A 23,171-nucleotide genomic window follows, 5' to 3' on the forward strand; every position below is an offset into this window, starting at 1 on the left:
TTGAGCATTTCTACTAATAAACAGTTACGTCAGGGGTGTTCGGTAGTACGTAATGCCACTCCAGTGTGTAGGCTTCCAGAGCTTTGTGTTGTGTTTCGGAGTGCTCCTTAACATCCAGTCCATATGTGCTGTGTCGTTGGATTTTTTGAACTACTTTAAATACGCTGCGTTTCAGATGCACGTATATAGTTTCAGAAAGACCCAGCATATCGTAATACGTGTGATAAATCAGTACTGCAATTTAACACTGTAGCTAATTACTTTGTCTTCCACTATAGGTTGCACAGAGCATTGAGGATCATCATCAAGAAGTAATTGCTTTCTGCAGAGAAAAAGGTTTCCATGGTTTGGTTGCATATGACTCCGATTATGCATTGTGCAACATCCCTTACTATTTCAGTGCCCATGCCCTAAAACTGAGCCGTAATGGGAAAAGTCTCACAACAAGCCAATACCTAATGCATGAAGTTGCCAAGCAACTGGACCTGAATCCAAATCGCTTTCCTATTTTTGCTGCTCTTTTAGGTAAGTGAAGTAATAAAAGAACTCGATGCTGCTAGTCGGACTTACGATTTCAGTTTCTAGTTGTTGTTTTAAAATATGCGTGTGCAATTTGACAGAGCGCCTAGATGAAGACATCGCTTTGTTGCAGACATTCCTACTATACCTGAGGTGGGCCGGATGTGTATTTATGAGGCCAGACGTGCCAAATTTGTAGAGACCTGCGAGCGATGCAAATTGTGGCTGTCTAGAAACAAGAGTAGAAAGTAAGAATTCTGCAAAGCTCTGCCTAGCCAAAATGTTCTTAGTGGGTGGGTGGGGAATCGGGGCAATTGTGGTTCTACTAGTTTTGGTTTTAGATGAGGTCTACTTTTAAAAATACGCTTTCCAGACTGGGAAAGTGTACTTCTGTCCTGTTTTGTATTCTACCTAAAAATAACATACACAGAGTGAAGATTTTTGGGTTGTAGGGGCTTTTTTTCCCCTCAGGAATGAGTACTGGACAAATGTGACAGCACGTCAGCTGCACCAGAAGTATTTTATACTACATAACTGAGCGAAACTCCACATTCCTGAAAGCATGGGCGACCAGCATCTTACCATTCCCGTAGTGTTGTTTATGTAGTTTCTTAGCACTCCTGCTCCTAATGCTAAATGATGTGGTATTTTTAAAGGAGCTTAGGTAGGAAGAACTTCAGTTTGATGTCTCTGCTTAAATGGGACAATTTTAACACACTCTGTTTCCACAGCAGTGGTAGAGAATAGCTGTCATACTCTCTCAGACAGAAGAGTGAATTAATTACTAGCTGACTCCAATGAATAAGATCTATTTAGAACAGCAGGCTAACTTCTTTGTGGGTAAATAAGCACGGAGCAGCCATGTTCTTGATCTTGTCATACTGAGCAAACAAACTGAGAAAACTGATTTTTCTTTTTATGTTCTCACTGATTTTGTGTTTTAGTATGAGTACATGAGAGAAGAATAAAACTTCTCGTTTGAAAGCCGTGAATGAGAGAGGCTGTGTATTATTGCTTTAGCATACTGATATTTTAGTAGTCTTTAGTATGAAGTTGTTTCTAGTCCAGGCAGGTACCTTCCATAGTAAGAAGCAAAGAACCAATGCATGTTACAGCAGAAAGCCACAAGTATCTGACTAGTTGAAGATGCTTTTTGTTAGTGTATGTTTTTCATATCCAGAATGGTTACCTGGCTGAGTGGAGGAATGCCAGATGATTGGCTAAGCTGCAATTTAAAACAAAAAATCTGGGTAAACTGCAGGAGAGACTCGTATTGCTAGGCTTTGTTTTGAAGGCTATAAATAAGTTGTTGCATGCCAATGCAGTGAGTAAGAATACTGCTTGGAAAGCAGTTTCACCTTGCAGATAGGCTTTATGGAGTTAATGTGAAGTACGTGTGAACGACATCTTCTAGCTTGTCACAGAATTACAGCTGCATGGCCAGCTGAGGCATTGCTTGGTTACATTAAATGGTAGGCGAAAAATATTCGGCGAAATTTTCTGAAGGGTTTGCAGTTTTGTGCGAGAAGCTCTTGATATCTTCCACAAAAAAATATTTTTCAGCTTCCTCTTAGGAGAAAGAAACTTGAGGTCATTGCACATGATTACTAGAGAGATATTTTGTAGCTTTGTTTTTTTTTCCCAAATTGGTACAAAGGTTAAAAAAACCCAGTTCAGCTACAAGTTTAGTTTTGTGTATTCTTTTGCATTTCTTTTGTGTGTGGATTCAGTACGAGTAAGCAGACTAAAGTTTATGGGAGTCAGGGTTAGAACAGAAGATACTTCGGAGGTCTTCCTGCGACGAGGGTTGTGGGGTGTTTTTGTATTAGTGAATATTAGGAAGTGTAGGGATTGGGTGGTATAAATTGATTATATAAGCTTACAACAAACAGGTGCTGTTTGACTTAAGGTACTGGCAACATTTTTTAACTTTTGCAACCTTAGGAGTATAGTAACTTGTTTTTCTAATAAAGTTAATGCATCTTAAGTACGTAATTGTGTGTAGTGTGGCATACATTTAAAGCAGGGTGGCTTATTCAGATCTAAATTTTTATGGTTTTATTTAATATCTCAGGACTTATTAACTTCACAGGGCTTGTTAACTTCCCAGGTTACTCTGCCCTTGCTCCTGTGGCCTCTTTGGGTGACTTTTGAACCTGATAAGTAGAATGAAGAAAATTATGATGGGGAAGAATAAGCGAGGCTTGATTACATGGGAAGGCGTATGGATCTGTTATATTGCTCTTTTGTTCTGGGTACATCAGTGTAACTCCCCATGCTGGTACTTTGTCTGCAAATAAATTAATGTATTCTGAAATGATTGCAGTTAAGCTGATGGTTTAATTTTTACAGTTACAGAAGACCAGAACTATCGCAATAGTTGTGTCAGTATTCACCTTTAGGTCTGCAAATCTGTTCCCCTGTATACGGAAAACTTCTTCGTTTTCAGATAATTTCTTGTCGTTAACTTCAGGGGTCAATTTGGGGATGCTGAAAAGAGAAAAAATCTTGAATGATTCAGCCAAACATTCAGCAGTTGGAGGAGCCGGGGGAATGACACCTAACTGGTCAATTAAAAAAACGTTCTCAGTGGCAAAGAACTGGGACTGAGTTATGTTCAGGAATACAGTCTCTATTGAAGTATTCCAGCCAAATATTTTTCTGACTGTACCAAATAGGGAAATTTTTAAAGCTTACTTTCTGAGAAGGTTATGTATACACTGTGGTTGGTTGGTTGGTTTTGTAGCTTTTTCCTTCTTACAGCTTTCCATGCAGAAGGGTTTCGTAGTTCTAGCTTTATAATATAAGGAGTATCCTTGTCATGGGTAGTTGAAATGTCGCCAAGATACTGTGTGCTCTTAAAAAGTTCTGTCCAAATTGCTGTTGATGTAAACAGGGAGTTCATTTGGGTTCTTTTGTAAATTTTTACTCAAATACTTTAGAACGATTTAAAAAAAAAAAAAGCTTCAGCAGTAGAAAAACAAACACAGTGTGAGGTATAGGGATGTAATTCAGTGAACTCTTTAGAAAGGGCAGTGGCTTCAATTAGTATCTAATTGCTTTAAAAAAACCTAAGGCATACACTATAATAAGCCATTAAAATGGGAAAAATCAATATATGTTGAAATTTTTCAGCCAGGTCAAGAAATAGAGGTTGCTTATGTAACGTTGATCTCTTTCCCACTGTGACAGTACTTTGTAACATGGGCTTAGTTACGTAGTCTCATTCTGTTTCTCAGTAAAATTTTAGAACTATGTAAGGTAAGTACAGGCACCACTTTTTATTTGGACTACAGAAGACGCTGCTGCACTTCAGCATCCTAAATTCTACAGTTCAGTGTGTGGTGAGAATTGATCAAATGGTCAGATAGTCCTATGTTCAAGGGGATGGAATTAACTGAAATGACAGATGGAGACCTAACAAAATTGAAGTTTTGGTGGAAGGGAGAGGATCTCTGACTGTTTTAAAAGGTAGTCTTAGCATCTGCAGGAGTTGTTAGTTGTTAGTTATCACAAAACTGTCTAGTGGTCTGGCTTTAAGTGATTTTTTTCAGACCTGCATTATAAAGGCTGTCTAATCGTACCGTGGTTAGATTAGTAAGAATGTGGCTGTTCTATTCAAACTTGTTGAAGCTTTCTGATGTGAGTCTAAAGTTTAGCTCCCTATGAATAAAGATTATAATGTCTCCCTGCCGGAGATCTCAGCAGTAGGTGAGATATTGATTGGATACGGAGACTTCATTCTCTAAAAGGGCATCTGCTAGTCGCCGGGCAATGGACAGCTTTCTCGATTTTCACGTGTTAAAGAGCATTAAAAGCAAACAAAATTATTTTACAAGCAAAATATTAAGAAAGTAAACAAGGGTTGTCATATTCAAAGAATCCAGTCGTATTCTTTGAGTGAGAGTTCAAGATATTGTCCAAACTGTGAAATTTCAAAAAAAAAAAAGCTGTAAATATATTAACAGCAGTGAGAACTATGCACTCACTGCTAAGCTGCTGCTCTATAAGACCAGATATTGAAAATACCCTGAAGTTTTCCTCTAGAAGTGTAGTGATACATTCTGTTTAGCTCTTCATAAAGTTTGGATCCACAGACACTGAACTCTGTCAGTGGTTGATTAATTAGTCTTTGATTAATTCAGATATTTGAAATATTATTTATAATGGTTATTTATAATAGATTAATATAAATACATATGATATTTAATATATTAAATTTTTTTTTGTTTTTTGTTTTTTTTACTGAGCTTGATGAGCTTTGGAAAAAAACCCAAAATAATTTAAGCAATCTTCCATTTGGTATGAACAGCTTTGTAAATGTGGCCACTATCTTTAATTGTTGATTCATATTCAACTACATAATTTCCCAATTACTTTGATGCTACCAGCCCAGGCTCCTGTCTGAGCTGGTCAGGTCAGCAAAAGGCACTTGAGGAACTGGGAACGGGCTAAGTGTCGTTGGAGCTGCCAGCCTGCCTGAGGGTTGGATGAATCTGCCTGGTGTGGCTTGCTGCTTGACCCACGCTGCGTGGTGGAGCAGAGCGCAGACTCCAGAGGCACCGCCGAGGTGGATGGGGAACAGCAGGTGCTGGGGTGCCGGAAGGGTTTACTGGCTTCTGTGGGAGAGCAACAGAGTGTGTTCTGACACTGGTACACCTGCGTTACTGCAGCCTGTTGAGGATCCCCTAACAGGGGAACAACGTGCCAGGTTGAGCTTGATGCCGTGTCTTGTGACTGGCTCTGTCACTGCTGTAAGGGAGCTGGGTTTGGTGGAAGAGTGCTCCTCGAACAGAGCGACGTGCGTCTTGCTCTGGCGGCAGCGTGCTAATTAGTTTTTTCTGGAGTAACAAAAAGATGTCTGCAAGTTTAATCTCTCTTTGTTGATCCTATTGATCGGGAGTTGAGGACTGACGGCAGATCCATTTTGCTGCATGTAGGATCGGTATGTAATGTTTAATGGTGTACTTAAACAAAGTTCTGCGTTATGTTCTAGGTAATCATATTCTACCTGACGAAGATTTGGCTTCCTTTCATTGGAGTTTACTTGGTCCAGAACATCCACTAGCTTCACTTAAGGTACAAATTTAATATAACCGCTAGCAATTAAGCTGAAGTCAATCATAACAGTTAATCAGAGCAGCGTAATAGGTTAATTCACAGCAGCTACGCAAGGCTCTTCTTCTCGATCACCCTCGGGTGTCCCAGTCCCTCTCTGTTGACTGCAGAGGATACCTGGGGCGATTAGCCTTATGAGGCTAAACTTATCCTTCCTGATCCCCCTCAGTGCCCTTCAGCTACGTGAGCCATGCACTCAAGAGCTTCAGGGTGGTTTTTCTTTGAGAATGTAGCTTCTTACTCTCTTCTTAAGAGGAGAATTTTTTTGTTCAGTCATGTTGTTCAACTGTCAAAAATAATTAGCTGAGTATCTTCCTACCATATTGTTTTATTTTCCACTGATCTATGTTTGTATGTAATTGTTAGTTTTCGGTACTGCTTAAAGTGTATATATGCTAGAGAATAGATTGCACAAGGAAGCTGATGTGGCCTTCAGTAGGTTTTTTTTTCGGTTAGTTTTGTTTTTTGAGACAAGTAACTTGTGTCTGATGCTCTTAGTTTACAGTATGTATGTTCTGCTGCTTCATCACACTTGCTTTGTGCACCTGCCGTGTAGGCAGCTGTAAAAGGGAAGCTGGACACATCAGAGAATGGGATAATAGCGACCTACCTTTCTCTCTGCCACAACAGACATACCTTTTTCCCTCTCTCCCGAAGGGTACCATATAGCAAATCAATCTGCTTTTTGTAAATTCTGTAAGACTGTTTTGTTATATCTACGACAAAAATAGGTGGGGTTTTTCCCCTTCTGTTCCAAAAGTTTATTAAGCATTGAAAAATTGTAACTTATTTTGCTGAAGGTAGAATTGAAAAACAGTTTCAAGATTTTCAGCAGAGTTTTTAAGGCTTGCACATGCATTGCTTAGTGAACAGCTGTGACAATTTGATGTTACGCTCATCCCCTATTTTGCTGCCGCTCCTGTGTTCAGAAAGGTAAGTGTCAGCACGTTGTAGTGGCAAAACAAAATATGCATGCATGTTTGCTACTTTTTTGTAAAACTTGGGATGAAAAAAATGAGACTGAGTGTGCCTGTATTTTCATTTTTTACTAAAAGGGTTAAAATGTAGGACTTCTCTCAAAGTGGTTGATAAACTTTCTGATGTTCAGAATATTCTTCTGTGTTTTAGGCTGAGTAGACTTGTTTTACAGCCAGTTCAGAACATGACTTCAGACACTCAGAGCTTCTGAAAAGCCTTCTAAATATATACTGAATTACTTGAATGAAAATTGGATATTTGTCACCTTTGCTTCTAGATTTACATTTTCAGTGGAAACACCAGTTGGGCTTTGTAGCTGGCATCCTAAGGAAGTGAAACTTGTTTCTTTAGAGCGTCACTGGGCTGTCTTAAGCAGTCCTCCCTGTATTTATTTAATCTGTTGGCCGATGTTAATCAGATTTGAATGCAGTTCCCATTCGGCTGTTACAGGCTTGGTGAAAACTGATACACTGTTAGCAGTGAAAAAGACCCAAATTAGTGTCCTTACTGAGGGAAAAGGCTTGCGCAACACATGATTTGTTTCATTTCACAGCAGCTTGCTGGCCAGTTAAGTATGTAGCCCCAGACTAACCACAGCATTTCTGTCTCCTGGCTGATAATGATGTCAAAGGGAGAGAAAGAAGAAGGTCTAAAGCAACAAGGACACAAATCTACAGGAAACCAGTCTTTGTTAGTTGCAGGTCGTGGAACAACTTACTGTTTGGGGTTTTTTTTCAGCTTCAGTTTCAACAGTGCTCATGGTTTGAAATTATAGCTTGTTTCAGTAGCTCATTAATTCAATTTAATTTCATTTGACATACTAGTATGTCAATGATGTCATTACAGCTCTCTCTGTAGAGACCTCTTCTGTTAATTGTAGATGTGCGGAAAGCAATACTCCTTGCAAATTTTATGGGTGCTTAAAAAAATCTTAGACAAGTTTATATTAGCCACAAGCTTGATAGCAAGAAGTAGTTTCAGAGCAGTTAAAAAAGTGCACGCTGTCCTGCAAACTGGAAATGGAATGGAAGCTGTGGTTGCGGAGGATGTCATCCCTGGGCTATACTTACAACCTTCGCTTTGTTGCATCTATTTAGAGTTAGTATTGAGTATTCTCCATACTCGGGAACCAAGGGCTGTAATTCCACACCTCATTCAACTCAGGATTTAGAAAACTTGTTCTCGCCATGTAAAGATTTTAATCTTTTGTGTCTAAGCCAGTGTGGTCTTGAGCATCAGAGTTAACAGATTCAGTTCCCAATGGTCTGATCTGTTGCTTTTCAGTGAGAACTATGGCAGTAAATAATGTAGCATTTATTTTCTGCGTTCTTTCTCACTCTTTTATGATGACATAGCAAAATGATTACTCTTCGTTCCAGAGAAGCTTTGCTAGTTCACCAATTAAAAAAGGTAACTTGGAAAAGAAACTACCAGTCTTTGCTGATAGAAAATTGGTGTATCTGCTCAGGTGTCGATACAGTGAGGTGAAAAGAAGCAAAACTGAGGAACCTGTACCTCTTTTAAAGAGGGCTATGAGGGTGGTGCGCTGAGTAGGCTTGGGAAAAAGGAAAGGAAATAGAAACCTGAGCAAAGAATCCATATTTCACATCTAGAAGGAAATGAACTATGAGGGTGGTGCACTGAGTAGGCTTGGGAAAAAGGAAGGGAAATGGAAACCTGAGCAAAGAATCCATATTTCACATCTAGAAGGAAATGAACCTCACAGTCAGGACAACATCTTTACATGCTGGATAAAAAGCCATGCCTTTCAGAAGACACCAGCAGTGACCATCAGCTAAGCAAAACTGTCTAAGTTCCATGGGCAAACTTAAATGAAGAGATTTGCATTGCTGTTGCTGCAGAAGGTAATATGAATCAAAAACTGACACTGCAAGCGGTTCCGAGTCAGGATCTTGTCTGTCTGAACGTACCTGTGTAAACAGGTAGTATATCCCGTAGATGTGTAGACCTGTGCTTGCATCCTGTTCCCTGACTGAGAGCAGAGTTCACTGAAATGACCACCTAGATCAGAAGCTGAAACAAGGAAGGAGTTGATAGACTTCCTGGGAAATAATTTGACCGCTAGACCTTGTTTGGAAACTAGCATACTACTTTTTTTTTATTTGCGTACTTTGAGATTTATCTTCAAGACAAAGACAGTTCTCATTCTGGGAAAGTTTCTGGATGGAGCTTCAAGATCAGTGCATAATACCATCAGAAGGATATTAGGAGAGTGGTTGCTTGTCTCTGGCATGAGTTGTTGTCTATGTGGGAGCACGTGCCACCAGAGAAGTGCTGTCTCTTTTCACAAGGTAACCTTAGAAACAAGTCTTAATGCAGTCTCCCTTTTTGAAAAAGAAGAGTGTGCAGGGAAACTTTGAGATTACCATCTTCATTTTGCAGTGGATCATCTTACCGTTAGGGATGGTTTTAGAAGGATGAATTCATTGGACTGCCTTTGGCCAACTCTTGATATGCCCACCATCCAATATTCCACATCTGTTTTTACCTGGCAAAATGAGTTAACTGGTCTCCTTGGTTGTTTTGTCTGGGTAGAGAGGCAAAGGGAGATGCGTCCAGAAAGCAATCCAAAATAAGCAGGTTAGGCGCCTTCTCTGAATTGCTTTAGGAAATTCCTGTCTTTCTCTGTTGACTTCAGAGGGTGTCTGCCAGAGGGAGACTAATATGCTAAGTAGGTGCTTAGGTAATCTTCTCCGGCTCAGACAATAAAGGTGGTACTCTTAAGATATGCTTAGAGTAAGTGTCAGTCTTTTTTTCTTCTTTTTTTTGGTGCTAGGGGTCATAGGATGATGCAGGTCAGAAAGGATCTCAGGAAGTCATCTAGTCCAACCTCTTACTGAAAGCATGGTCAGCTTGAGGTCAGAACAGGTTGCTCAAGGCTTTGCCTAGATTAGTCTTGAAAATCTCCAAGGTTGCAGACCGCACAGCCTGTCTGGGCAGCCTGCTCCGTGGTTTGACAGTCCCAATGGTAAAAATGTTTTGCCTTGCATACAGGCTGAACTCATCTTGTTTCAGGCTATGTCTGTTGGCTCTCATCCTTCCACGGTGCACCACTGTGAAGAGCCTGGCTCCGTGTGCTTGATAACCATTTTGTAGGTATTGGAAGGCTGCTGTTGGGTGTCCCCAAACCTTGTCTTTGACTGGCTGAAGAAGCGCCATTTCCTCAGCCTCTTTGCGTAGAGCAAGTGCTCCAACTCCTTAACCATCTTGATGGCCTTCTGCAGAACTAGCTCAGCTCTTTAGACATCTGGCTTGTAGTGGGGAGCCCGAGACTGAATGCAGTGCTCTAGAGGTGATCTAACAAGCGCCAAGGGGTGAGATCCCTCGATCTGCTGGCTGTGCTCCTGCTGCACAGCCCGGGGTGCAGCTGGCCACCTGTGCTGCCAGGGCTCCATGCTGTGCCTTTTCAGCTTGCTGGTCTTCCAAGAGCCCTGAATCCTGTCTGGCGCAGCTCCAGCCTGCAGAGTAGCTGGGGGTTATTCCTGCCCAGTTGCAAGACTTTGTTTTTGTCATTGTCACGTTGCTTCAGGTTGCTATTAAGCTCATTCCTGTAGCTCGTCTGGGTCTTTCTGGATGGCGGCCCAGCCTGCGAGTTCTGGCAATGTGCAGGCTTGTCACGCAGGTTGTCTCGTATGAAGCCTATCTGTACTGCGTTTTTGGCTTGTGTTTCTGCTCTCCCCTTTGCTTTCTGACATCATTTCTGTTCCGCTGTTTGGATTGTGTTCTCTGAGAGTTCTATGCGTATGAATTGTTAGCAATGATTTCCATGTTGGGTGTATTGTTGTTACCCTCAAGACAAGCAGAAGTAGAAAGAGGTCAGTTTCCCAGCCAGGACGGAGGGAGGAGGAGAAAGAATTTCTAATTGAGTAACACAGTCTTCAGGGAAAAGCCGAGCTTTGCTGGTTTGAGAGGATTTTAAGTCATCCAGGGAACTTCTTGCCTCTTCAGAAAGCTTGTCATTAGATCGGATGCGCTACCAGATCGTAACATTAAATGTTTTTAACATGAAAAGTCTTATACAAGATCCAAACAGTTCGGATGCGACCTCTGATAGATATTACTAGACAAAAAGAACAAAACCCAGGCAATTTGTTGTAGTATTCTTCCTGTCTTTAGCCTTTTCTCTCACCAGTGAATAAAAAATGTTCACTGTGTGTCACCTCACAGTAACTGAATGTTCGAGGTCTCTTTTTAATGGTTTGAAAATAAAACTAAACTGATTATCTGTTTCCAGCAGGCACAACAGTAAATGCTGGTACTTGTGTTGATTAGCTTTTAAAGGCTTCACTTCCTGGAGACAGTGGGCAACTGGAGTTGTCCCAGAATTGTCCAGTGTAGCTTAGATACCTTCTACAGTATCCGAATAATCCCGTGGAGTGAGGCGTATGTGAGTCTGTTCTCTTTCAATAAAGCATTTTTGCAAGTTGTCAAAACTAAGACATTTTTATCTTGTGGCTTCTGGGCTTGTGATGTTGCACTCTGCATTTCATTTTGACAAATACGTATGTAGAATTAATTTCCTTTCCCCACTTAATCTTTTCAGAGCGCATTAATAGGTTGCTTGTGATTTTTGTCAGTGGTCTGTCATGAAATGGAAGTAGTCCTTTTACAACTAGCAAAGAAACCGTGCCGTTTTCAGATGTCATGCTTTCTAACCTGATCACCTCCAAGTGTACAATCCACCTCCATGTCTGCCTTTCCAAAATTGATTTTCCATGTTGTTGCTTGTCTGGAACTCTACAGAAGAGGATGAGGAAAAAAATAGCTTCTAGGAAGAAATCTCTTGTAGTGAGAATTGGTAAAATATGCTGCTGATTTTGCTCTGAAATGCTTTCTGTGCAACTAAAAGTAAGTTTGAACCATGAACATGTTTTCTGTAACTTTTGCTGTTAAGTCTACATTTTAGGGGACCTAATATATGCTTATAAATATCTCAAGGGTGGGTGTCAGGAGGATGGGGCCAGACTCTTTCCAGTGGTGCCCAGCGACAGGACAAGGGGCAAAGGGCACAACCTGAAGCAGAGGAAGCTCCAGCTGAACATGGGGAAGAACTTCTTCCCTCTGAGGGTGGCGGAGCCCTGGCCCAGGCTGCCCAGGGAGGCTGTGGAGTCTCCTTCTCTGGAGATATTCCAGCCCCGCCTGGCCGCGGTGCTGTGCAGCCTGCTGTGGGTGACCCTGCTTGGGCAGGGGGTTGGGCTGGGTGACCCACAGAGGTCCCTGCCAACCCCAACCATTCTGTGATTCCCATACCTAACACTTAGTAAGACTCAGCCTGTATTTTAATGCACACAGTGGTAGAAACTTTATTGATGACTCAGTACAAAATCCACAATTTTGGATTTCTGGGAAGTTCTAAAAAGAATAGAAATCTTTTCTTCTTTAATATCAGGAAAGTACATCTTATTACCACTTTTCATTTCTGGCTTCTGTGTAGGTCATAACATTTTTAGTTTTGAGGGTGTTCTTACATTTGGACTGGATGTCTTTGAAACAGAATAAAAGAAAATAAAATCCAGATATCTGAAATGACTCTAAATCTGTAATACTTGCTTTCAGAAGGTCTCGCTTCAGGAATTAAGTGTATGCTCCAGTGAGGTTTTCAGGCTGTTTGTTTAAAAGCAGCTAGCCTGGAGGCAGTATGCATGGTGAGCCCTGAATGTGTCTCACTTTAGCCTCATGCTTCTAGGGTCTGAGCTGAATATTAGTGTTAGTGATGTGATGTCTTCTCTTGGTGCTAACTGCATACGGTTTATTAAATACTGCTGTCCTGGAGATCACGTAAAGCTAATGATAGATTGCTTATTGCTTTCGTCCAGTGAATTTTCAAGCAGAGATTGCAGAAACACTTAGGTAGCAATGCAGGGTTTCTCCAAGGGACTCTGCAGAGAGCACATCTAACATGACACGGCCATGTTATGATTCAACTGCTGTAGAGATGTCTATCTCTTACACATACAAATAAAATGGTAGGTGTTCATAAAATGACTTGGACTTTCTTCTCACTGGTAATTATTGCTTCTGCTTGCAGATTGGGTACAAAATTTTATCATCAATATTTGTGACTGTAAGGTTACATGCAAATGTGATCTATATTTAGTATTGTTGTATATACTAGTGAAAATCTGGAGTTTACTATCTGAAATAGAAATAATTACCATGCCACTGACTACACTGAACATAACTATTCTTAATTTAGGCTCGTAAAATGTGGAGCTCATGTCTGATAAAGAATGACCAGGTATAGGATGAATATCCTGACATTTGTAAAAAATAGACATTGGAAGAAACAAATTAATAAAAATGGGAATCTGGACAAAAACTCCATGGTCTAAATACGAAGAAGGCAGTCTAAGAAATAGCATAGTAAGTGGATCAGATAAGGGCAGGAAAGAAAACCATGACAGGTGGTAGACTCCATATAAACTAAAAAGTGGTTGTGGTACAGATTTAAAGTTGCAAAGTTGAAACTAATGAAGTGTTAAATAGAATTTTGCATAAACATTTCTGACAAGGCTGAATTGCAGTACTTTCTTGTAAAGTACGATACCTCTGTATAGACTGCAGGCATAAAGATTTTTCATATTTGCTCGTATCTTAAGTAGAATTGTTAAATAGTAGTGATCTCTCAAGCCTTTTGTCACTGAATTTTGCAAATAGGCAGATTACAATATCTTAAAAGCAAAAACCTGGCTGCCTTTGTAGGCATAGACGGAGTGCTCCAGAATGGTACAGAGGTTCCAGACAGAATTTTTAGAAATTCCTCAGGCATCCTCTAAAATTTAGGACACGTAGTTGGAGACCTCTTCCTTGCCCCTCTGAGTATGCACGGTGCACAGCACAGAGGGAAAGTAACAGAACCTGCCTGTGGCTGAGTTCTTCAGACCCAGCTGGGAGCACTGCTCACTGCTTTTCATTTCGCAGTGGTTCGTGGTGGTTGCTTGACCTGAAGTTTCTATACCCACGTAGATCATGCAGTGCATGTAAGAGCAGTTAATTCCCATAATCATATGCCAAATAATCCTCAGTTTGTTTTCAGGAGGAGCCTACTGAGTGTGGAGATGAAAGTCCAGGGTTTCCAGGACTATCCAGTTCCCCTCCTTTCTTTGCATGGATACGAGAAGGGGTCTGGCCAAAGAACTGAGTCTAGAGCTTCCTGGTGCAGCACGTCCATCTGCAGCTGCCAGGCGCTGAGCTGCAGGAGCTTCGTCTGTAGGGGCTTTGGACGTCGTCCCACAAAGTTCTTTCAGCTCTTTCTTCTTACTACGAAGAAAGCTCTTTTGCTACAAAGTCCAAAGTGATTCTTACCTTTTCAAACCCGTGGCCTGAGTCAGTGACCAGTGAATCAAAGGGAATTCATCATTTTCCTAACATCTTGAGGAGACTTTAATGTGGACTCTGATTTGTAGACAGGTGTGGTCTGTATGGGCTCAGGTCATAAACTCAAGGGTAATTCTTAGCATGTATTTAAACACGTGTTTCTCATACATTTAAAATAGTTGGTGAATATGGGAGGTCACACACATCTGTCACTGGATGGTGAAACAGTGACTATTTTAATGCTGGAATATCAAAACTATTTTATCAGTGGAATTATCTTAAGAATTTCCTCTGTCTGCAAAAAGAGTAACCCGGCCTTATAACCATGTTCATGTTGAAATGCTTGAAAGAGAAAGTAACTATGCTCACATCATAGCAACAAGAGAAATCCATACGTCATTCTTCATCAATGTATAATATAAAAGAAATAAAAATAATTTCTTGCCTGAAATACTGTATATAATGTAAAGCTGTATGAGTGTATTCTACAGATAGTGAAATATACAAAATTTGAAAACACTGATTATTAAATGATGTAATCTTCAAATAATGATTTTTAGACCAGTTTTTGTAGAATCCTGAAAAGAAGTTTCCTTGAGACACTCCTTTTCTCCACTTGTTTTTCAAATATTCCCCTTTCTGTGTACACAGAGCTCTTCCTGTTCCTGGTGGTTCTATTTCATGAATTCTGATACCACTTCACATTCAGGGTATAAACTGTGTCAAAACAAAATATTTTCTGGCATATATATATGCACAGGTGAAATAGATGTATCCACATTAGATCAAGCATTTTGCACTAGAGGAAATTATGAACTAGAAAGCAGTAAAGCAGTTAGTATTGTTGACCTGGTTTGTTGTTGGAGCTGATATTTAACCAGCAGATATTTACACAGAGGTATGAGGTTTCACATACGTATAAATACACCATAGATGGAAAACATAGCAGTCATTGTTTAAGGTGAAGTCTTAAAAACAAGGTGGAAGGCCCAAAAATATTTAGGTACTAAATCTGGCAACTGGAACTTGTTGAATGTATTTTCAATAAATAAATGGTTTAATTCTCTGCTGTGTAACTGAAGTATCTTGGGCTACCCTCTTGTTTCATACTGGCATGTATGTTTGTTTGCACAGGTACGTGCTCACCAGTTAGTTTTACCACCTTGTGACGTAGTGATCAAAGCCGTAGCTGACTACGTCCGTAACATTCAGGACACCACTGATTTGGATGCCATAGCAAAAGATGTTTTTCAACATTCACAGGTAAGGAGGCCGGTAACTAGTGGTGTCCATCAGGGGTCAGTACTGGGCCCAGTCTTGTTTAACTTCTTCATCAACGACCTGGATGAGGAGTTAGAATGTACCCTCAGCAAGTTTGCTGATGACACAAAACTGGGAGGAGTGGTGGATACACCAGCAGGCTGTGCTGCCATCCAGCGTGAGCTGGACAGGCTGGAGAGTTGGGCAGAGAGGAACCTGATGAGGTTCAACAAGGGCAAGTGCAGGGTCCTGCACCTGGGGAGGAACAACCCCATGCACCAGTACAGGCTGGGGCTGACCTGCTGGAGAGCAGCTCTGTGGAGAGGGACCTGGGTGTGCTGGGGGACGACAGGTTGACCATGAGCCAGCAGTGTGCCCTGGCTGCCAAGAAGGCCAATGGGATCCTGGGGTGCATTAAGACGAGTGTGGGCAGTAGGTCGAGGGAGGTTCTCCTTCCCCTCTACACTGCCCTGGTGAGGCCCCATCTGGAGTATTCTGTCCAGTTCTGGGCTCCCCAGTTCAAGAAAGATGAGGAGCTACTGGAGAGAGTCCAGCGGAGGGCTATGAGGATGAGGAGGGGACAGGAGCATCTCTCCTCCGAGGAGAGGCTGAGGGAGCTGGGCTTGTTCAGCCTGGAGAAGAGAAGGCTGCGAGGGAACCTAATATATGCTTACAAATATCTGAAGGGTGGGTGTCAGGAGGACGGGGCCAGACTCTTTCCAGTGGTGCCCAGTGACAGGACAAGGGGCAATGGGCACAAACTGAAGCAGAGGAAGCTCCAGCTGAACCCGAGGAAGAACTTCTTCCCTCTGAGGGTGACGGAGCCCTGGCCCGGGCTGCCCAGGGAGGCTGTGGAGTCTCCTTCTCTGGAGATATTCCAGCCCTGCCTGGACGCGGTGCTGTGCAGCCTGCTGTGGGTGACCCTGCTTGGGCAGGGCTTGGGCTGGGTGACCCTCAGAGGTCCCTGCCAACCCCGAACATTCTGTGATTCTGTAAAATATAAAGCAAAAAAAAAATGGTTTGAGATTTTATTTAAACCAGTTGTGCTATACATTTATGTTGAAGAATTGCATTCTGTTAAAATGGTGTTTTGCATCAGTCGATAATACGAATCTATTGGTATATGCAGTGTCTTAGATACCTTCGGAAAGTGTGGAAAGTGAAATTAGGGTAGAAATATTCCATTTACTCTCGGTGCTTTAAAGTTAAATTCTTCATAAGCAGAGGGGTTTTGTAGTCTGGCTTTATGCACTCTTGCTGAGAATCAGTTGTACCTGAAGATAGTGTTTTTAAACTTTATCCTTACATGGATTGACGTAGTATTTCTGCTGCTGGAGTAGTGCCATAGTCCGCAAGGGTCCATAGACATTAGTACTGTATGTGGTGTGGTCTGTGTTAATTACGTTCCAGGGACAGTACTGAGCAATAGATGACATGCCTGGATTTGCTCCTGACAGATCTCTCTCTTATTTTAGTCTAGAACAGATGACAAAGTTACTCGATTTAAGAGAGCAGTTGCTTATTACTCAGCAACTAATAAACCTATGCCATTTCATCCACCACATTACCTAGGTAAGTAATTAAAGAAATAAGGCTTTTCATTTTAACTAAAACCTGGGATAACCCTAAATCAGAAATGGTATTATTAGCAGGATCTTATAAAAATGTTTATGTTCTCTGGCAATTTGACCTTTGGAGATGAGGTTTCAAAAGCAGGTTTCTTAGGCTATGGTGCAGAGGTGATGTTCTTTCCCCAAAAAGAGGAGAACAACCTGGACTGATTTGCCTCTTGGCTGTTGCTGCATCAGTTCTAGCATTAGGACGCTTCAGAGTATGCTGAAATCTGGTGACCGGTTCCAATCACAAGGGCAGTTTCTGTTCCATAAAATGTATTTCCTGTTTCTCACTGGGTTCATCTGACATGTTTTGGACGTCCCTTTGTGGTCTTTGATTTTTTGATGTCATAACATACCTGCTTAAATTGCAGCCACAAATTGTTCTGGCATTGCAGATTACTCTCAAGCCTTACAAATTAACTGTATGTTTACAGGATTTATTACACCTACCTCATTCTTAACACTAAACCGTAATTACTAAACATAATTCATAACACTAAAACATAATGGACCTGTTTGAGCGGGGCCAGAGGAGGCCCCAGCAATGATCCAAGGGCTGGAACCCCTCTGCTGGAGGAAAGGCTGGGAGAGCTGGGGCTGCTCAGCCTGGGGAAGAGAAGGCTGCGGGGAGACCTTAGAGCAGCTGCCAGGGCCTGGAGGGGCTGCAAGAGAGCTGGGAGGGGGTCTTGTGACAAGGGCAGGGGGTGATAGGACAAGGGGTGATGGCTTCAAACTGGGAGAGGGGAGATTGAGATTAGGTATAAAACAGAAGTTCTTCCCCATGAGGGTGGTGAGGCCCTGGCCCCTGCTGCCCAGAGAAGCTGTGGCTGCCCCCTCCCTGGCAGGGCTCAAGGCCAGGCTGGATGGGGCTCTGAGCACCCTGGGCTGGTGGGAGGGGTCCCTGCCAGTGGCAGGGGAATTACTAGTAGAGGATATATAAGGTCCCTTCCAACCAAAACTATGATAAATTGAAGCTGAAATTTTCTGAAGATTTTCAGTTTCCATACTGGTATACTAACACAGATTTTTCCTTCTCTCTTTTGAGGGGGTGGAGTGACTTTATTTACATTCAAAGATCTGCATTAAAGGGCCTTAAGACCACTCTAGGTCAGGTATTGAAACGATAGAAAGTGCCAGCATTATGTGTCTGTGTGACATTGTTTTTGCTGGCTCCTTTGTTGTGACATCTCTTGGGCTTATTCTTTTTTTAAACTTCCTTTGATTCCCAGGTAGAATAGAAATGTGCAGTAATGAGAGATGCAAAGAACTGAAAGAAGGTGAGACAAGTAAAACAGACTTCACAAGCTACAAAGTATTTTTATTAAAAGGCAAAAATGAATAAAACTGACTTAAAGGCATACTAGAAAACAATAACGCTAACAGAACAAGGCTAAATAAACTATAAAAGCATAAGGATAAAAAGGGTAACATTTGTGTCAAATAATGAGTGTTTTCATGAGTGTTGGGGTTTTTGGGGGTGGTTTTTTGGTTTAATTCTTCTTTTTTTCCCCTCCTCACCGTTTGCAATACAGCAGCCAGACCGAATCAGTTTGGTATGCCTGGGATAGTGCCACCATATGTTCCTTCTCAGATGCTCAACATTCCACAGACCTCACTACAAGCAAAACCTGTGGTAAGTATAGCCCTCTGCTCTTCTCCTTGGAGAAACCTGCTCTGCTCATCAAATGAAAGTCTAGGTGGGAAGGGTGGATGTGAATTTTCAGCGTGGATGTTCAGTGATGAAGCCTGGAACATTAGTAATGGCACAGACTCTGGTAGAACAATTTTTGTGGATGTCCCAGATGGCTGAGATTTAATGTGTACGTTTGGAAAATGCCACTTGATTAAATAATGTGCTTTGTTTTAAAAGAAAAGCCTTTTTGTTACCTTCACTCAAGAAAGCTCACTTTATTTTAGGCCCAGCAGATGTCCAATCAGGGGGGGGCCCAAGGTCAGGGTCCATACCCATATAGTCTCTCTGAGCCAGCCATCACCTTGGAAACAGGTGGAAAAAGTCTTTCTGAGCAGAACAACTACAGTAACATTCCTCACGAAGGAAAGCATACACCATTGTATGAACGATCTTCTCCAATAAATCCAGCTCAGAGTGGGAGCCCTAATCATGTGGATTCAACCTATTTTCCTGCCTCTTCTACATCTTCGTCCTCCGACAATGATGAAGGCAATGGCGGTGCCGTGAAGTAAGTTTTTCATGAGGGTGGTTTCTTACTTGGCTTCTGTTAAAATAAATCTGTTTTCAAAATTGTTCACGAGTATCCTGAAAGTAAGAAACCTGCATCTTAGTGCTAAGATAGACCTTCAGAAAGTAGTTCTAGGTCATTATGACTGCAAACACTTCCGTGGTTCACTCTAGTTGCCTTGTTCCTTAACAAGTGGAAATCCAAAACCAAATAATGTTGGGTGTGTTTCCGCTTCTGCCCTTAAGTTTTATTGAAAGAAGGGGAGAGTGAGTTTTCGGTAAATGTCATAAAGCCTTCGAGTTCTTTGCTTTGTATAAAAGAAATATTCCTACTTCGCAGTATAGTTCATTAAAATTTCAGTAGCTAAAAACTATGAAACTTCACTGAATTTGTAGTGTTTACACTTCTTAAATTTTAGGATAATGTGACTTTGCAAAGAAACCTGGTGTGAATGTCAGAAATCCACCATTTAGGACAGTGAGTTAAGAGCCCTCATTGACAGGCTATGCGTGGAACAAAGCCGCAGTGGAATTGGGTTTGCTGTCTTCTACTCATGTGCCTTGTTTACTGCAGAAGTATTTCTGACTTCCACTGGATCGTATGTCGTCCTTGGCAATAAAGTTGTGCAGACTTTCATTTAATTACTGCTTGCTGACCTACAAAAAGGAAACAGGCGGTTTGTGTTTGCCTTTGTCTTGTTACATGTAGTGGCTTACTGTGTGAGAATCAAAGCCTGGGGCTTTAGCAGGTCTGTGATTGCCTCTTAAAATCTGGGGGTTGTGTGTAATGGTGTAGGTATGTATATAGCAATACCAAATAATTTTGGTATTGCATTCTGAAGGTGTCTATGATTATGCATGAATACTTGGACTTCGGTTTTTTTGATGCGGTCTGTCAACTTTGAATATTATCATGTGTTTTGTTTAGTAAATCAAGGAAGTTTGGGTGTCTTCCATGCAGTGTAGAACTGGAAACGTACCTGCTTAAAAAAAAAACAATACATTTCAGCATTTTTGATAGTGTTGCCTTGTGGGTTTTCTGCAATAAATTTTGAATAAGTTTAGAAACTGAAATTTAGGCAGCGTCATTTGTATCACAGTTTGTAGAAATTGTCTTCTAATTGAGAGAAATCACTTGGCTTAGTGACAGATATTTAAAATTCAATCAAGAATTTTTCCTGCATGAACATTATTATTAGTTATTGTAATACACACCTTTTAAATACAATATGAATGTTGATGTAATGTAAATCAGTACATGTCACTATTAAAGTCTCTTCAAGACTCTTGCAAATTGATATTTCTAATGCATAGCATCCCTTAAAATCACAGTCTCTGGCCCGTGGTTCCAATAACAGTCACCAAGGATTTATCCCATTGTACCTTAAACAGCGCTTTAATACTGTGGTTTTCTTTATGTTGTCCTTCAGCCATGTCAGTGGGAACAAAATAGGCTGGGAAAAAACAGGAGCCCAGTCAGAAAGTCAAACGCGTGGAGAGCTGGGAGACCAAACAAAGGTAATTCCTTAAGTTCCAAGCATCACAATTTGTTCTTTGTATTAAAGCTTTACTGTAAACTCTGAGTAGAATTTTCAGTGTTGATTGTAGGATTTCATGTAAACTTCTACACATTTTTGTGAATTACAAAACAACAGCTTTAAAGTACAGTAAGACATTTTCGAAGGAGTATTGTAGTATATACATAAAACCAAAAATTAAATAGGATGTGTTAGAAAATACTAGAGAGAAAATAGAATGTAACCAATAAACTTGTTTACTCCTTAGCTGACAATCTCATCCTTGGATATTGCTGCCCTTGCTTACAGTAGCGCATTATTTTGATTTTTTTCTAAAGACTATAGCAGTGTGTGAGTGTCTGTGGGTTCAGGGTCCATGTCGTGTAATCTACAGTGTAGTGAGAACAGCTCTGACACGTGTTTCGCTGTTAGCCACAAACCAGTAGAGGTGTCTTAAAGCTCGGCTGAGGAGTGAGAGTCCTTTATAACCACCTGGGATGGATTTCACATAATACATATTAAAGTAGCTCCGTGGGACCAGTTAGAATGTGTTCCTACTTAACTAAGTAAGGGTGGGATAACTAAGCCCTTGGTAAGACTTAACATTGTCCTATTAGGTTTCTTCAAGATTTAAAACCATTGTAAAATTAAGAGTATGATGGTCTGTATTCCAAGTTTGAACCATGTTTAGAAAGAACGTTGAAAGCATTTGCACTGCATATCTCTGCGTCTTTGTGATGGAATACTACACCAGCTGTTAATTTTGGGTCAAAAAAACCCAGTCACGAGTGGGTTGCGCCGGAGACCAACAGCACATTTTCCCTGTACCTCTAGCATAGAAATTCCAGTAAACTTGGGCTTTGTGCTTAAAATATCAAGCTGATGATTTCATCCATCAGTGCTTATTATTTTTGCAGACTACGCCCCGTACGATAACTGTATCTGCCTGCGGATTAGTCACCATAGGCAAATGCTGGTCTGACCGATTACATTCCTTCCTCCTCTGTGTTACAGGCCCTGCGTGCAGGGCGGCGCGGCGCAGCTGCAGCCCTGCGTGCGTGCAGCACGGCCCGATGCCCTGCCGAGGAGGCAGCGGAGCGGGGCCGCGGTGCCGCTGCCTCCGGAGCGGGGCGATGGACGCCTGGGCCGTGCGGTGCGGCATCTCTGGCTGCGCCTCGTCGTACGCACAGAGTTAGAGCTGTACGAGCAGTGATTAAACTTTCCAGTAGGGGTGTCCATGCAGTCCAACTTAAATGCGTTCAGTTAAATGTATAAATCCTTGTTTGTTTTACCTGCCTGTTTTTTTTAATATCAAACCACTTCTTCAGCCTTTAGGAGCAGGAGAAGACAGTTGCAACTCCTGAGCGTGACAGGGAGGATTCGGAGTACGTTTTGTAGATGACCTCATTTCCTAGAGAGTTATATATTAATGATTGAAAAAAAAGAAATATTTCCTGAAGATTTCAACTGAATGAGTCATGTGAATTTCTGAGGTAATTTAAAGTGCTGAAAATCTAGCGGAGATCAGACAGGTAGCAGCATTCTTGACACTCCTTTCACTTGGCTTAAATGTCAAAATTCCTTGCTCCAGTTGTCTCACTGTGTGATTATACATGACAAAGATATGCTTATCCCATCTGGGTGGATGTATATTTAAAAAAAAAAAAACACCCCAAAAACCACACCAACTTTTAACTGTGGTAGTTCCTCAGCTTAGGTGTTTGAATTCCACTGGAGCAGATCCAGGAAGAGCCTGGTGCGTTAAGAGGAGTGTGGCCAGCAGGTCGAGGGAGGTTCTCCTACCCCTGTGCACTGCCCTAGTGAGTCCGTATCTGGAGTACTCTGTGCAGTTCTGGGCTCCCCAGTTCGAGAAAGATGAGGAGCTGCTGGAGAGAGTCCAGCGGAGGGCTATGAGGATGATGAGGGGACTGGAGCATCTCTCCTATGAGGAGAGGCTGAGGGAGCTGGGCTTGTTCAGCCTGGAGAAGAGAAGGCTGAGAGGGGACCTAATATATGCTTACAAATATCTGCAGGGTGGGTGTCAGGAGGACGGGGCCAAACCCTTCATTGGTGCCCAGCGACAGGACAAGGGGCAGTGGGCACAAACTGAAGCAGAGGAAGCTCCAGCTGAACACGAGGAAGAACTTCTTCCCTCTGAGGGTGACGGAGCCCTGGCCCAGGCTGCCCAGGGAGGCTGTGGAGTCTCCTTCTCTGGAGATATTCCAGCCCCGCCTGGCCGCGGTGCTGTGCAGCCTGCTGTGGGTGACCCTGCTTGGGCAGGGGGTTGGGCTGGGTGACCCACAGAGGGCCCTGCCAACCCCGACCATTCTGGGATTCTGTGAAATGGTGAAAGCATTGCTGCTGTTCGGGGTTTTTTGTCTTCTTCCCTCTGTGCCCCCAGTAATGGGCAGTTCTGTAAGCTACTCTTTGTGTTTAATAGAGCTGTGATAGCTCACGTGTTTATAAAAACATTCTGTATTAGTGTATTGTGTTAGAAGTGTGCTGGTCTACAGGTTTTAACCATTTCTTCTGTATATTTTCATTTTTATAAATAAAATGAAATCTGGATTTCCAGCTCTAAAATGTAATCTTTCAGTAACATTCTCTTTGATTGTGTGTTTAAAA

At 41.8% G+C, this 23,171-nt stretch overlaps 1 protein-coding gene across 3 annotated transcripts in view; it reads left to right on the forward strand.

The window, feature by feature from the left end:
* The window catches only part of FAM120A (family with sequence similarity 120 member A), a 56,483-nt gene that overhangs the window by 6,274 nt on the left and 27,038 nt on the right, over positions 1–23,171 (forward strand). For all 3 annotated transcript variants that reach the window (XM_075433005.1, XM_075433006.1, XM_075433007.1), the window contains exons 2-8: positions 279–525; positions 5,516–5,598; positions 15,088–15,216; positions 16,689–16,785; positions 18,362–18,462; positions 18,747–19,030; positions 20,460–20,547. In XM_075433005.1, coding sequence (XP_075289120.1) covers positions 279–525; positions 5,516–5,598; positions 15,088–15,216; positions 16,689–16,785; positions 18,362–18,462; positions 18,747–19,030; positions 20,460–20,547 — 1,029 coding nt within the window. The remainder of the gene's footprint in view (positions 1–278; positions 526–5,515; positions 5,599–15,087; positions 15,217–16,688; positions 16,786–18,361; positions 18,463–18,746; positions 19,031–20,459; positions 20,548–23,171) is intronic.

The sequence above is a fragment of the Opisthocomus hoazin genome, chromosome 11, assembly GCF_030867145.1.
Source record: "Opisthocomus hoazin isolate bOpiHoa1 chromosome 11, bOpiHoa1.hap1, whole genome shotgun sequence".
In the NCBI taxonomy this organism is placed as follows: domain Eukaryota; kingdom Metazoa; phylum Chordata; class Aves; order Opisthocomiformes; family Opisthocomidae; genus Opisthocomus; species Opisthocomus hoazin.